This window comes from Phalaenopsis equestris, unplaced genomic scaffold (genome assembly GCF_001263595.1).
Source record: "Phalaenopsis equestris unplaced genomic scaffold, ASM126359v1 Scaffold000002, whole genome shotgun sequence".
Taxonomy (NCBI): Eukaryota; Viridiplantae; Streptophyta; class Magnoliopsida; order Asparagales; family Orchidaceae; genus Phalaenopsis; species Phalaenopsis equestris.
This window is the reverse complement of record NW_018164444.1, coordinates 69,800,285-69,814,649: the sequence shown is the minus strand read 5'-3', so window position 1 is coordinate 69,814,649 and position 14,365 is coordinate 69,800,285. Positions and strand designations below refer to the sequence as shown.

Here is a 14,365-nt window from a genome sequence, read left to right as displayed (position 1 = left end):
AAAGGCATACCTCATCCGGCAAGAGATTGAGAAGCTATATAATAGCAAATTTTATGTTAGGCTAAGCATAGAATTGAGCACATTAAAACGTTAATGAAAACAGTTCAACCAGTCTGGCTCAAAGACTGAAAAAACTGCCACAAAAGAAAAACTAATCTTCTTACACTAAACAAAGACAAGTAAAAAAAGCCAAAACAAATTAAGAAGAGCGTGCCTGCTTGGCTCTTTCCAAGGCTTTCAAGCGATTTGCTTCCATCCGAGCTCTCTGCTCCTCTGTGATCTCTATCTTTTTAAACTCCCTTGGCTCACTGTCTGGCATATGGCTAGCTTGGGAAGGTTCAGATGATTTCTGCTGTGGTATGCCAGAATCCTTTAAAAGTACAAAATTGAAGACATAAAATAGATCAGAAAACCACATAAATTTTATTTTATTTTATATAGAAAATAGATTTGGGTCAGTGGAGGATTACATCCGTGGCATTCAGATTAATTTCATTGATCATTTCTTCTGGAATTTGGTCTGCACCATGAGCTTCTAATGGTGCATCTTCCATGTCAACAACTGGTTCTTCCATATGGGTAGGCTCATCACTGCGTTGCTCTAGAAATAAGAATGAGACTGAGTTAAGAAGATTCCACCGCATGAAAATAATTGAAGGAAAAAACCATTACCATGTCCTTTGGTTTGAAAGAAGTTATTTTTTAGTTTCAACAGCCTTTGTTTTTTCTTTTGTGCGATACAAGTTTATGGTAGAGAGAATATAAATACAAGCAAATTTGGAATGATTGAATGGTGAAAAGGGCAGGAGCTGCTATTGAAATTTTAAGTTAGAAGAACTATTCAAAATATAAACGTGATTGTGATAATCAATAGCAAGAGAATCAAAATGAGACTGAAGATGAATAAATAGAGAAAATTATGAATGATTTCAAACCACTAGCAGGTTGCTAAATAACAGGTCTAGAATTCAGACAAATTGTCATCACTGCGAAAATAAACTAGTCTTAACATGCTGCTTTTAATCCAACCTGCGAATGCTAAATTTTAAATATATGGAGAATGTGACTCACCTACCTCACCAACCGCGTCTCACCTACCTTTTCTCCCGTTTTTTTTAAATAGTCTATTTTGGTCTGTCATAAGGGCTAAGTCAAGTCCTCTTGAGAGCTAAGAGAGAGAAAGAAAATGAGAAGAAGAAAAAAAGTTTTCTTGTAAACGCCGAGGAGCTTCACGGTATAATTTCTCGAAGTAATAAAATCCTCTACAGTTCCGTGTACGTAAGCAAATTAGCCGAATCACGTAAATCTGTGTTATTTTCTGGTTTGCAATTTTTCGATCCGGTTTTTCACTTTATTGCAATCATTTTTTATACAAATTGGTATCAGAGCCCCGGTTCGAATCTGAGGAAGAACAATAGTCGGAGATGAAATAATGACATCGGGAATCGAGAAGTTCAATGACACAAATTTTTGTTATTGGAGGATGCAGAAGATGACTACCTCTATAGGAAGGAACTTCATCTTCCATTACTGAGAAAACGATCGGAAAAGATGAACGAGGCGGAATGAAATCTGTTAAATCGACAATTTTTGGGAATTATTCGATTAACCTTGTCAAGATCCGTTGCCCACAACGTCAGTTGCCCACAACGTCATCAAAGAAGGGACTACTGCAGATTTCATGGCAGTTTTATCAGGTATGTATGAAAAACCATTGGCGAATAACAAAGTGCACTTGATGAAAAAGTTATTCAACTTGAAGTTATTGAAATGTGTGTCCGTTGCTCAACGCCTGAATAATTACAACACTAATACAAATTAGTTGTCGTCTGCTAAAATTGATTTTGACGATAAGATACGTGCACATATATTGTTGACTTCATTGTCAAATAGTTGGGAAGTCAACAGTATGACAGTTAACAGCTCTGCAGGTAAATTCAAACTGAAATATGATGATATTCGTGATTTGATGTTGGCAGAGTTGCGCAGGAAAGATTCTGGCGAGACCTCGGGTTCGAGTTTGACACTGATTATTGATTCCAGAGAGAAATCACAGGACATAAACTCAAACAGAGGAAGATCAAAATCAAAGTCTAGTCAGCAGACAACCTACTGGAATTGTGGCAAGGCTGGTCACATAATAAAAACTGCAGGAATCTTTAAAAAAAGAACAATGATAGCGCAAATTTGGTAACTAAAGAAATACATGATGCACTATTGCTGGCAGTTCACAGTTCTGTTGATGACTGGATACTGGATTCAGGGGTTTCTTTCTTCCCATCAGGAGTTAATGTTGAATTATGTTGCAGGTGACTTTGGGAAGATATATCTGGCTGATGGAACAGCTCTGAACGTGGTGGGAATGGAGACGTTGATACTGATCTCCCTATCAAGAGCAAATGGACTTCGCAAAAGGTTAGACACATTCATGAGTTGAAGAAAAACATAATTTTTGTTGGGCAGCTCAATAAGGGTGGTCATTCGGTAGTGTTCTCAGATAGAGCTATAAGCGAGCCGAGCTTGAGCGAGCTTGGGCTTGACTCGTGTTCGGCTCTTTCGAAATAGCTCGTGTTCGAAATCGGCTTGTGAACAGTGTGTTCGTGTTCGGCTTGATTAAAATATTTGTGTTCGTGTTCGGCTCGAAATTTGCTCGTTAAACTTAAATTGAGAAAAATAGATGTAAAGTGTGGGATTCGAACCTGAATCAAATATATACAAAAGAATGCACTAACCACATTGCCACATGAGGTGTTATGATTTAAACTTAAACACAAATATATATAATATAGCTATATAATTTTTTTTTTTTGAGCTAAAACGAGCCAAACACAAGCGAACAAGGAGCTATTCGTGTTCGGCTCGTTTATAATTCGAGCTTTAAAAATTTGTTCGTGTTCGTCTCGTTTACTTAACGAACGAGCCGAACACGAGCTACTTAACAAGCCGAACACGAGTTGTTGCGAACAACGAGCTTTTTTGATAGCTCTATTCTCATATAGCACCTGGAAGGTTACCAAAGGAGCATTAGTACTAGCTCGGGGTAAGAAAACTGACACATTATATATGACTACAGATTTACTCAGGCGTGGACACATAAGTCAAAGGTGTATTGTAGGGTTTCTTCAAAACTGACAGAGCTCCAAAACTGGATCTTGTACACATAGATGTATGAGAACTTTCTCTAGTGGCATCTCTTGGAGGCTCTAGTTACTGTAAAAAGTTAAAATTTGTTGATCTACCAGAGGCCACAGTGCAGGGCAGTGATGTAAGTGAAGAGGAGAGTGGGTCTGGGACACCCATTCTTAATTGTTCCACAGACAGATAGTGGAGAACCGTAGAGCTATGAGAAAATCTTGCAATATGAAAATTCAAACAAGTGAGAGCTGACAAAACATCCACCAGAGAAGAAGACATTACAGAATAAGTGGATGTATCGGGTGAAGACTGTGTTTGATGACAGTAAGAGGTACAAAGATAGACTTGTTCAAAAGGACTTTCAGCTGAGGCAGGATATTGCCCATGCAATTGGAGTTGTAAGCAGATGCGAGAGTAACCCAAGAAAGAGTTTCGAAGTACAAAGCTATGTTGACGCTAATATGTCGACTAAGGGTGTTACTCTTGAGAAACTGAAGTTGTGTTTGACTTCAGTTGTTCTTCCAGCGTGAAAACAGAAGCCATGGGTTGCAGAGGTGGAGGAAAGTGGAGGATATCATGTTTGAAGAAAAAGATTGGTACAACGAGTAGATGATGCAGCATGTAGGTGATGCAATCAGTGTCCCAGTCTCCAAGTGTGAGAATTGTTAAATATATGGAGTCTGTGACTTACCTACCTCGCATACCGCGTCTCACCTACCTCTCTCCCACCTATCTATCTCCACCTACCTCTCTCCCGTTTTCTTTAAATAACCTCTTTTGGCCTGTCATAAGAGCTAAGTCAAGTCCTCTTGAAAGCTAAGAGAGAGAAAGGAAGAGAAAAAAAGAAAAAAAAAATTTCTTGTAAACACCGAGACGCTCGACGGTGTAATTTCTCGAAGAAATAAAATCCTCTGCAGCTCCGTGGACGTAGGCAAATTAGTCGAACCACGTAAATCTGTGTGTTATTTTCTGATTTGCAATTTTTCGATCTAGTTTTCCACTTTATTGTCGTCGTTTTTCATACAAATTGGTATCAAAGCCCCAGTTCGAATCTGAGGAAGAGCAATGGTTGAAGACGAAGTGATGATATTGGGAGTTGAGAAGTTCAATGACATAGATTTTGGTTATTGGAGAATGCAGATAGTGACTACATTTATGAGAATAAACTTCATCTTCCGTTATTGAGAAAACGACCGGAAAAGATGAACGAGGCGGAATAAAATTTGTTAGGTTGACAGGTTTTGGGGATTATTCGATTAACCCTATCAATCTTTGTTCCCCACAACATCATCAAGGAAGGGACTAATGCAGATTTCATGACAGCCTTATCAGGTATGTTGAAAAGCCATCAGCGAATAACAAACTACATTTGATGAAAAAGTTAATCAACTTGAAGATGACAGAATGTGTGTCTGTTGCTCAACACCTGAATGAATTCAACACTATCACAAATCAGTTGTCGTCTGTTGAAATTGATTTTGACGATGAGATACATGCGTTGATATTGTTGGCTTTATTGTCCAATAATTGATAAATCACGAGGATGACAGTTAACAATTTTGCAGGTAAATACAAATTGAAATATGATGATATTCGTGATTTGATTTTGACTGAGTTGCGCAGGAAAGATTCGTACGAGATCTCAGGTTCGGCACTGATTGTTAATTTCAGAGGGAAATCGCATAACAGAAACTAAAACAGAGGAAGATCAAAATCAAGACTGGTTACATAAAAAAAATTTACAGGAATTCTAAGAAGAAAAAGAATGATAGCGCAAATGTGGTAACTGAAGAAAAACAGGATGCACTATTGCTGACAGTTCACAGTTCTATTGATGATTGGATACTGGATTCAAAGACTTCCTTCCATACATCTTCCCACCAGGAGTTAATGTTGAATTATGTTGCATGTGACTTTAGAAATGTATATGGCTGATGAAACAGCTCTAAACGTGGTAGGAATGGGAGACAGTTGATATTGTTCTTCCTAACAAGAGCAAATGAACTTTGCAAAAAGTCTGACACATTCTTGAGTTAAAGAAAAAACTCATTTATGTTAGGCAGTTCAATGAAGGTGGTCATTCGATAGTGTTCTCAGATAGCTCCTGAAAGGCTAGCAAAGAAGCATTAGTACTAGCTCAGGGTAAGAAAACTGGCATATTATATTTGACTACAGATTTACTCAAGCGTGGACACAAAAATCAGAAGTGCATTGTGGGGAAACAGAAGAATGTCGGTTTCTTGAAAGGTGACAGAGCGCCAAAACTGGATATTTTACACAGATGCGTGAGGACTTTCTCCAGTGGCATCTCTTGGAGGCCCTATTTACTGTATAAATGTAAGATTTATTGATCTACCAGAGACCACAATGCAGGGCAGTGATGGAAGTGAAGAGAAGAGTGAGTTCAGAACACCCATTCCAATTGTTCACAAACAGATGGTGGAGAACAACAGAGTTATGAAAAAATATTGCAAGATGAAAATTCGAGCAAGTGAGAGCTGACAGAACTTCCACCAGAGAAGAAGACATTACATAACAAGTGGATGTATCAGGTGAAGACTGTGTTTGATGACAATAAGAGGTACAAGACTAGACTTGTTGAAAAGGATTTTCAGCTGAGGCAGAATATTGCCCATGCAGTGGGAGTTGTAAGCAGATGCAGGAGTAACCCATGAAAGAGCTTGGAGGTACAAGACTATGTTGATGCTAATATATCGATTAAGAGTGCTACTTTTGAGAAACTGAAATTGTGCTCAACTTCAGTTGTTCTTCCAACGTGAAGACTAAAGCCATAAGTTGTAGAGGTGGAGGAAAGTGGAGGATATCATGTTTGAAGAAAAGGTCGGCACAGTCAGCAAATGATGCAGCTTGTAGGTGGTGCAGTTTGTGTCCCAGTCTTCAAGTGGGAGAATTGTTAAATATATGGAGTCTGTAACTTACCTATCTCACATGTCGCGTCTCACCTATCTCTCTCCCACCTATCTCTCTCCACCTACCTCTCTCCTGTTTTCTTTAAATAGCCTCTTTTGGCCTGTCATAAAGGCTAAGCCAAGTCCTCTTGAGATTCAAGAGAGAGAAACAAAAAGAGAAAAGAAAAAGAAGTTTTCATATAAACGTCGAGGCGTTCGACGGTGTAAATTCTCGAAGTAATAAAATCTTCTGCAGCTCTGTGGACGTAGTCAAATTAGCTGAACCACGTAAATCTGTGTGTCATTTTTTGGTTTGCAATTTTTCGATCCGGTTTTTTTACTTTATTGTCGTCGTTTTTCATAACACTAAATTGTTTGTGGATCCACATCATCTAGACAAGAATACTCGAGAGAACAGAAAGAAAGAGTGAGAAAAAGAGCCAGAGAGAAAAAAAAATTCTAGGATTTTATTGCTCGGAGAATATAAATACAGAGAATGTGTAACAAAACCAACCCCCTTATTTATAGGTTTGGGAAGATCCTGATTATAGTACATAATTGAATACAAAATAAAATATAAGATCACATAAAAGCGCAATAATATAAAGCATCCTATGATTTTATAGGACGCCAGGCTACTAAGAAGACAAGTTACTGGCTTGGCTAATGGTCATGCCTAAACATAGCCTACTTGCCATACTAATATTTGGCAGACCTGACCTGAGTCAAGATGAGCCAACCTTGTGCTTATGTAGACTTTAACTCAACCCGTTTCAATATTAAATGAAAAAAAAGAATATTCTTGTTCAAAATGTGAACAAAGCCAACACAGCTTGATTATTTCTAGAGCTCTAATTAAAACGAAACTGCGATAAAAAATCAAGATTAAGAGCATGAAAAAAAAAACCTGGTTCTTCATTTGGGTCAACCAGCTCAACAGGTGGTTCATGCAATTTGGTTGGATCTCCCCCTCTGGCAACTCTTTCCTTCAATTCATGAATGCATCGCTGTTTGAAAAGACTAGTTTAATGCGCAAGAGAGAGAATACAAAATGAACTAATGAGCTTAGATAACCAAAAGCATTTTATAAGAAAGAACGGATATGAAGAAAATGGATTACAGTTTTTGGATTGCATCAATCCTTTTATGATATGGTCTGTCTCTAAAAGATGCACTCAATGTAATATTCAAAGGTTATGTTCATTTCCTTTTATTAATTTTGATATCATGGGGCCAAGATTTGTGTTTCTCCAATGCAGGAGGAGCAGAACAAATTAAGACGAGAGTAGTAGGATGGCTGCGCTGAGTAGTATTTGCATACATACCACCAAATTTATATGTATTTACATATCTAGCGCCTAAACTTCACTTTTTACATTTAAAGCACCCAAATCTTTCATATCACATAAAAATACCACTATTTTAACCTTTAAAAAGTGCATTGGTAAGGTGGCATATATGTAAAAATTTAAGCTTAGGTTTTATAAATGTAAATACATAAGAATTAAGCGACATGCATGTAGATCTTCCTAATAAATAAATTCAGTGGAATTCTCAAAAAATCAAGGCAGTCACTGATTGACTTAAGCTTACCAATGTATAAGAAATGTAGAGCATCTTATGTATGTTATTATAGTTTGCATAAGGGTTTCACAGATTTCTGCCCACTACAATAAAATACATTACATGCACATTACTTCTTAAAGCACTAACATATTATGTTTATGCTAAAACTTCACCATACATTTTTTTACAAATTTCACATTCAAATCTGTAGAAGTAGTTTATTAATATATTCATTAATTCTTTTTATCTTTTATACGATGAGATTGATTTAATTCGTAACTAGCACTCTATTTTTTAGTTTATTTCACAAATTGAAATCTACATTGCAGAATTTTTTATTTTGAATACTAAAGCTAATATTTCTGGGTCCTTTTTTTCTCAGCTAACAATTATTTTTTTTGGATTACATAGCTAACAATTATTTTAGAAGAATGGGGATATTATTAGTAGAATTCAAGTTGCTCGGCTGAAGCAGAGGACTGCATCAGGCCTACCATGCGATAGAAAAGTACGGCTTAGACTTCACGGAAAATTTTATAACACGGTGGTGAGACCAGAGATGCTTTATGGCGCAAAATGTTGGCCTTTAAAAGAGAAGCATAAAAGGAAGTTAATTGTTGTTGAGATGCGGATGCATGGGTGGATTAGTGGCTTGACACTTAGATAAAATATGAAATGAATGTATTTGTGAAAGGATTAGTTTAGCTCCAATTGTAGACAAGATTAGAGAGAGTCAGTCTTAGATGGTTTGTTCACATTAAATGTCAACCATCAGATGATCCAGTTGGGACGGTAGATATTTAGATTGGACTTATGTAATGAAGGGCAAAAGTAGACCCAAAAAGACTTGGGCATATTGTTTAAAAAATGAGCTTAATATATTATAATTAAATGAAAATATGACACTCAATAGGACACAATAGGGAAAAAGAATTTATGTAGCCGACCCCACTTAGTGTGATAAGGGCTTATTGTTGTTGTTGTTGTTGTTGTTGTTGTATTATATTTCCCGTAAAACACTGACTGACACCTTATAAGATTGGGTTAGGAACATTTTGAATCAACCTATACTAGAGCATAATTGAAAACATTATAAAGAATATTTCAACAGTTCACTATTCTCTAGAAAACTAAGCATATGTAAAACCTTTCTTCACTGAAAGTTTTGAGTCATCTTGAAAATTCAATAAAGGTGCATTTGCATACATACCACCCGATTGCCATATATTTACATATCTAACACCTAAACTTTACCTTGCATTTATACCACCCAAATCTTTCATTTCACATAAAAATTACCACCGTTCTAACTTTTGGAAGGTAAAATGCACTTTTTCATGCATAAGTAAGATGATATGTTCATAAAAACTAAAACTTAGGTGCTAGATATGTAAATATATAAGTGAGTGGCATGTATACAAGTCTTCCATCAATAGGGGCATTTACATACATACTACCAAATTACCATATATTTACATATCTAACACCTAAACTTTACTTTTTACACTTATACCACCCAAATCTTTCGTATCACATTAAAAATACCATCATTTTAACATTAGAAGGTTAAATACACCTTTTCATGCACAAGTAAAATGATTTTCGTAAAAATTGAAGTTTGACTGTTAGATATGTACATATATAAGAATTGAGTAGCATGTATGTAAATCTTGGGGCATTTACATACATACCACCCAATTCCCATATATTTACATAACTAACATCTAAACTTTACCTTTTACATTTATACCACCCAAATCTTTCATATCACTTCAAGAATACCACCATTTCAACTTTTACAGGGTGTTTGGCTGCATCTTAGATTTAATTTAAGCAGGATTTACTAAATCCTGTAAATCCAAATTTATTAAATTAAGTAATGTTAGATCTAAATCTGTGTTTGGTATTATTTCAGTTAAATCCAATTAAATCCACACAAAGCGTTTGGCATTTACTTTCAGAATTTAACGGAAGAAAGAAGATACGCAACAAGCTATTCTCTTAAATCTACCTCGAGATCAGATTTAGTAAATCCAGGATTGTTGCACGCTAGATAAATTTCTAGATTTAGCCAACGACAAGATAGAGGCGCAAAACTTGCGTTCGGCGGATTTACATTAAATCCATAAGTTAATCCTCCTAAAAATAGCATACAAAACAACACCTTAGAAGGTAAATTACACATTTCCATGCATAAGTACAATAATATGTTCGTAAAAATTGAAGTATAGGTGTTGAATATGTAAATATATAAAAATTGTGTGGCATGTATGTAAATCTTCCATCAATAGAGGCATTTACATGCATGCCGCACAATTCCATATATTTACATAAGAAAATGTTTACAAGAAACTCATCAGGAATCACCAGCTTACAAACTTTGGTAGGTATACAAAAATTCAAATGAAAGTTTAAACCAAGTGAGCAGACGTGAGAACTATCAAACAAGAATAGATCATAATGCGAGATCTAAAAAAAAAATCTGGAGAGATTACATACTCTGACTCTTCTACTTGCACCGACTTGCTCAACCTTGCGAATAAATTGATCAAAGGAGTAGTAAGGGATTAGATGAGAGTGCCATTCGGCATACATTCCTATCAGATTGCCAAGGTCACTAACCTGAAACACCAAACAGAAAAATAATTCATTGGGATTGAACACATGACTTACAACATGGATCTTTAAATCGGTTATTTTAGTAATCGGCTGCAATGAACAAACCAGCAAGCAATCATGAACTACTCATAATTATAATTATTCATCGCTCCACGCTTGAACTTTAATAAACTCAAAAAAGATTTGTTCTGAATTTTATATAATTTGCTCGATATGTAATCAATTTAATTTGAAATATATTTGATCTATAAAAACATGTAGATGAATATATCTATCAATCTTTTTTTTTTTTTACTTTTAATTTTGGCTCTAATCAAAATAAAGTTTAGTATTTTGCGCTGAAGTGGACTAGCTCAAATTTGACAAGACGTCAATCATACAATCTTGTCAATTACCGAAGGCTCCAACACAACAAAGAGGGATTCGTTGAATCAATTTATCTAAAACAAGACGTGCAAGCATAAATCCTGAAAAACTAATAAAACAATTGATAATTCATTACACATCATGATGAGTTAAAAGAATATTATCCAAACTTATTTGGGAGCTATCATGCTGCAAGTAAGACTTAAACCCCAAATCGATCATGAATCTCTGCAACAATTGCTTAAACCTTTCACTCCGCTTTTTATTTTTACTTTAATTCCCTCTTTCGCCCGTCGAAAAACATAATAAAACTTCAATAAAGCGAAAATAAAGAATCAGAGTGCGCTCACCTCATGGCCTCGGCCACGGTACTTGAAAGCGCGGGGAAAATGGCGGAGTACATAGCCAAGGCCGTCATCAGAGAGCAAGAGATCTTGCGTGAGCTTCGGCCGTGACCGTGGAACCTTCTTGGTTACAGGGATGGGGTTCCCAGCCGAAGACTGCTTTGAATAATTGGTTGAGTTCGGCTTAGCACCGGAATTAGGGTTAGGGTTTGTGTTAGTAGCGGATGAGGAAGGGCAATCTCGAGACCAGTGGCCTGGCCTGCCGCACTTAAAGCATCCCGTCGGCGCCGCCGGAGCTCCTTCAGCCTTTGCCATCTCCCACTCCCCCTCTCACTCCCCCTCCCACCGGAAGGATTTCGAGTTCTGTTTCTAAAACGGCGGGAAAACCGAGCGGGAAAATCTCGCTAATTTTTAAGCATCGGGAGCAATTAGGCTGCGAGCATGATTAAACTAAGCTGTATAATGAGTCCAATGGTAACTTTTAAATAGGATTTCAGTTAAATTTGAAATAATATTTAGTTCAGTTGGGCTGTCAAAAAGTCTCGCAAACAACTAGTGTTCAGGCACGTGTTCGGCTCGTTCGTTAAGTTAACGAGCCGAATAAGAACAACACGAACAATTTGTTCGCTCGTGTTCGGCTCGTTTTGACTCGAAATACTACTAATCAATTCTATATACATATACATATATATATATAATATATTTGATGAGTAGTATTTTTAAAAAACTTAATTACCACAAGGCTATAAAGATTTATAATAAATTATAGTATTAATTAATAAAATAGAATAAAAATTATTAAATTAGATTTAAATAATGTTTTACTTTAAAAAAATAATTTTTAAATCTTATCCTAATCCTTATCATTTTATGGCTACCTGATTAAAGTTGTCAAAACGATAATTTATTCATGAACGACTCGTGTTCGGCTCCCTAAGCAAACGAGCCGAACACGAACACACTTTTTTAGGTCAAAATATAAACGAGTTGAACACGAGCTGCTCTTTTTCGGCTCGTTTACACCCCTAGTTAGGATTAAATTCGAGGTTTTGTTTAATCCGTTGGGGTGGCGTTTTATAAATGCTGCCTCACATTTTGGAAACTGCGTTTGAGCAGTTTATCCGAAAATGTAGTTGATTTTTTACACTAAAAGCGGAACACAGGTCGAATCTTATGGTCTGCGTTTCCAAATAACCAGTTTATCTGAATAAGCACCACCTGCCCAAAACACACAATAAAGTTATTTGATACGTCGAACATAAATTGTTTTGACGCATTTTCTTCCTAAGCTGAATTCGTTGAATACATAGTTCAATTTAATCGTATAAGCGAGACGTTGTAAATGATACTCAAACAATAACAATATATAAGTAACAATCAGGCAACAACATGATGTAAATAATAATTTAGCATATCTCTTAAGATAGACATTGAAGCTTGCAAAAAGAAATTAGAGAAGTGAATTTTCTTTCTTCTAAATAGAGTGTTTGTACTTTAGAAATAAAGAAATATGTCGCAATTTAATTTTATAATGTTTCTAAGAGCTTTGGACATTTTAGGCAAATTTCTACATTTATTTAAAGAAAATAACTTTTGAAAATTGTATAGCTTAATAGATAAATATGCTCCCAAAAAAGCATTCAAATTTGAATGTGTTATATGTGATTCATTATAATAGGCAATCCCCGGGTATGTAGGCAGCGCACTTGCTTTTGTATGTTTGCATACCCGCTCGAGCTTGGGCTCATACTCCTGAGAGCTTGTGTATGTGGTGCATGCATCTATAACTAAATTTTAATTATTCAAGGAATTCAATAATTTTCATTTCATTAACAAGTCAATTTCAAGAATGATTGAAATTATCATTAATGACATTTTACTTGGTTCACATCATCGAGTGGAGGTATACGTTGACTAAAAATAAGGAGACAACTGATATGCCCCTTGAAAATTTACTTGGTTAGTGTAAATCTTAATGCATGTCGAATAAGAAAATTTTGAGTCATACTCAAGAACATTTTCGTTTTGATTTTATCAATTTTATAACATAATTGAACGCCTCGATAATACAGATCTAACAATAGTAAAAGTGGTTAAATTTGAGCCCATATGAGTTTGAATTAAACCTTTGAAAGAAAATCAAAAGCTTTGAACTTTTAATTATAAATTCAAATGTTCTTCAAACTTGACATGCTAATAATCAAATCAAATATACGGACAAAAGAAAATAATGAATATAATATAACTTAATTTTAACTTTATTAAGACAACTTAATGCTAATAGAATGATTTATCATCAAATAAATTAGCATGGATCATTAGTTAGAGCGTCACAAGATTTTAGTTAAAATTATCAAAATATCCCTCTAAAAAAACCTATAAATATGATCCCAATTTTAATAAGAGGGAGATAAAATGTAAAAATTAAATTCTAAATCTTTAAAAATTTGGAAGCTTGCAACCATCGGCAATTGAAGCCGAAAAACACTAATAATTGTTATGGAATGATTATATATATATATAACTCGTGTCTGGTTACTGAGCGCACAACATACTTGTGCCTGAAGTAGTTCCTTCATGATTCCTTAAATTAATGGTTTCGGGCAACGATGGCGTGAACTTTGTCGCGTGTCTTTCTCTGATGAGATTTCTTGAAGCGAAGAAGGGTTGAAGCGAAAGATTTCGATGTGCGTTTATCTTGTAAAATCAAAATGGTTTGAAGAAAAGTCATTTAAGTTCTATTGCTTGTAGAGTGGAGATCTAAGAGAGTTCTTTGTATTTTTCTGATTTTATAGTGAAAATTTTTTGTGGTGTAGCTCCGTGGGCTTTTCCAATTTTAGATTTTTCACATTAAATGCAGGTGTCTTTCACGATTAACTTTGTTGTGTTTTAGTTCAAACTTTTTGTTTTTTTTTTTTTTAATCAATGCAATCTTATTATTTGTGATCTTGATTTCAAATGGATTGAAGCCCTAATAAAGTATAAGAGATTTCCCTCACAATATTTATGATCCTATTTAAATATAATTATATTTGATATTAGTTTTTCACACTACCATGTTATTAGTCTTCGGTTTTCAAATAGTTGGGGGGTGTTTGACTGCTTATAAGATTTATGTTAAATATGATTTAGTAAATCTGGATTTTTCAAAACTAAATATTGTAAATCTAGAAAAGTATTTGATTCAAGCTAAAATTAGATCCATTAAAATCATTTATCGTGCTTGGCATAAATTCACTCTTATGACCGACCTTCTTCTCAAGCTATTTTTTAGGAGTCCCTGCCATATAAATGCTATGTAAGTAAAAATGAAAATATATGGGTCCCTGCCATATAAATACATAAGAATTATGTGGTATTTATGTAAATGTTCCAAAGTATTTCAAATTTAAAAAGAAAGCCAACCAAAGAAGCTGAGACACGACG

The 14,365-nt window shown here is 35.2% G+C and overlaps 1 protein-coding gene across 1 annotated transcript; it reads right to left on the bottom strand.

Moving 5' to 3' along the window:
- On the bottom strand, positions 1 to 11,376 carry LOC110035833 (TIMELESS-interacting protein). Its single transcript, XM_020740143.1, has 5 exons — positions 10,946 to 11,376; positions 10,110 to 10,232; positions 6,952 to 7,051; positions 471 to 601; positions 1 to 370 (listed from the first exon to the last, which is right to left on the bottom strand). Exons 1-5 carry the CDS (start codon positions 11,252 to 11,254, stop codon positions 200 to 202), a joined length of 834 nt encoding a protein of 277 aa, XP_020595802.1. The 5' UTR covers positions 11,255 to 11,376; the 3' UTR covers positions 1 to 199.
- Between the last annotated feature and the right edge of the window lie 2,989 nt (positions 11,377 to 14,365).

Coding starts and splice junctions, on each gene's coding strand:
- LOC110035833 (XM_020740143.1), bottom strand. CDS start 11,254: ATGGCAAAGGCTGAAGGAGCTCCGGCGGCGCCGACGGGATGCTTTAAG. Junction 10,233..10,945: donor ACCGTGGCCGAGGCCATGAG/GTGAGCGCACTC, acceptor TTGGTGTTTCAG/GTTAGTGACCTTGGCAATCT. Junction 7,052..10,109: donor GTGCAAGTAGAAGAGTCAGA/GTATGTAATCTC, acceptor CTTTTCAAACAG/CGATGCATTCATGAATTGAA.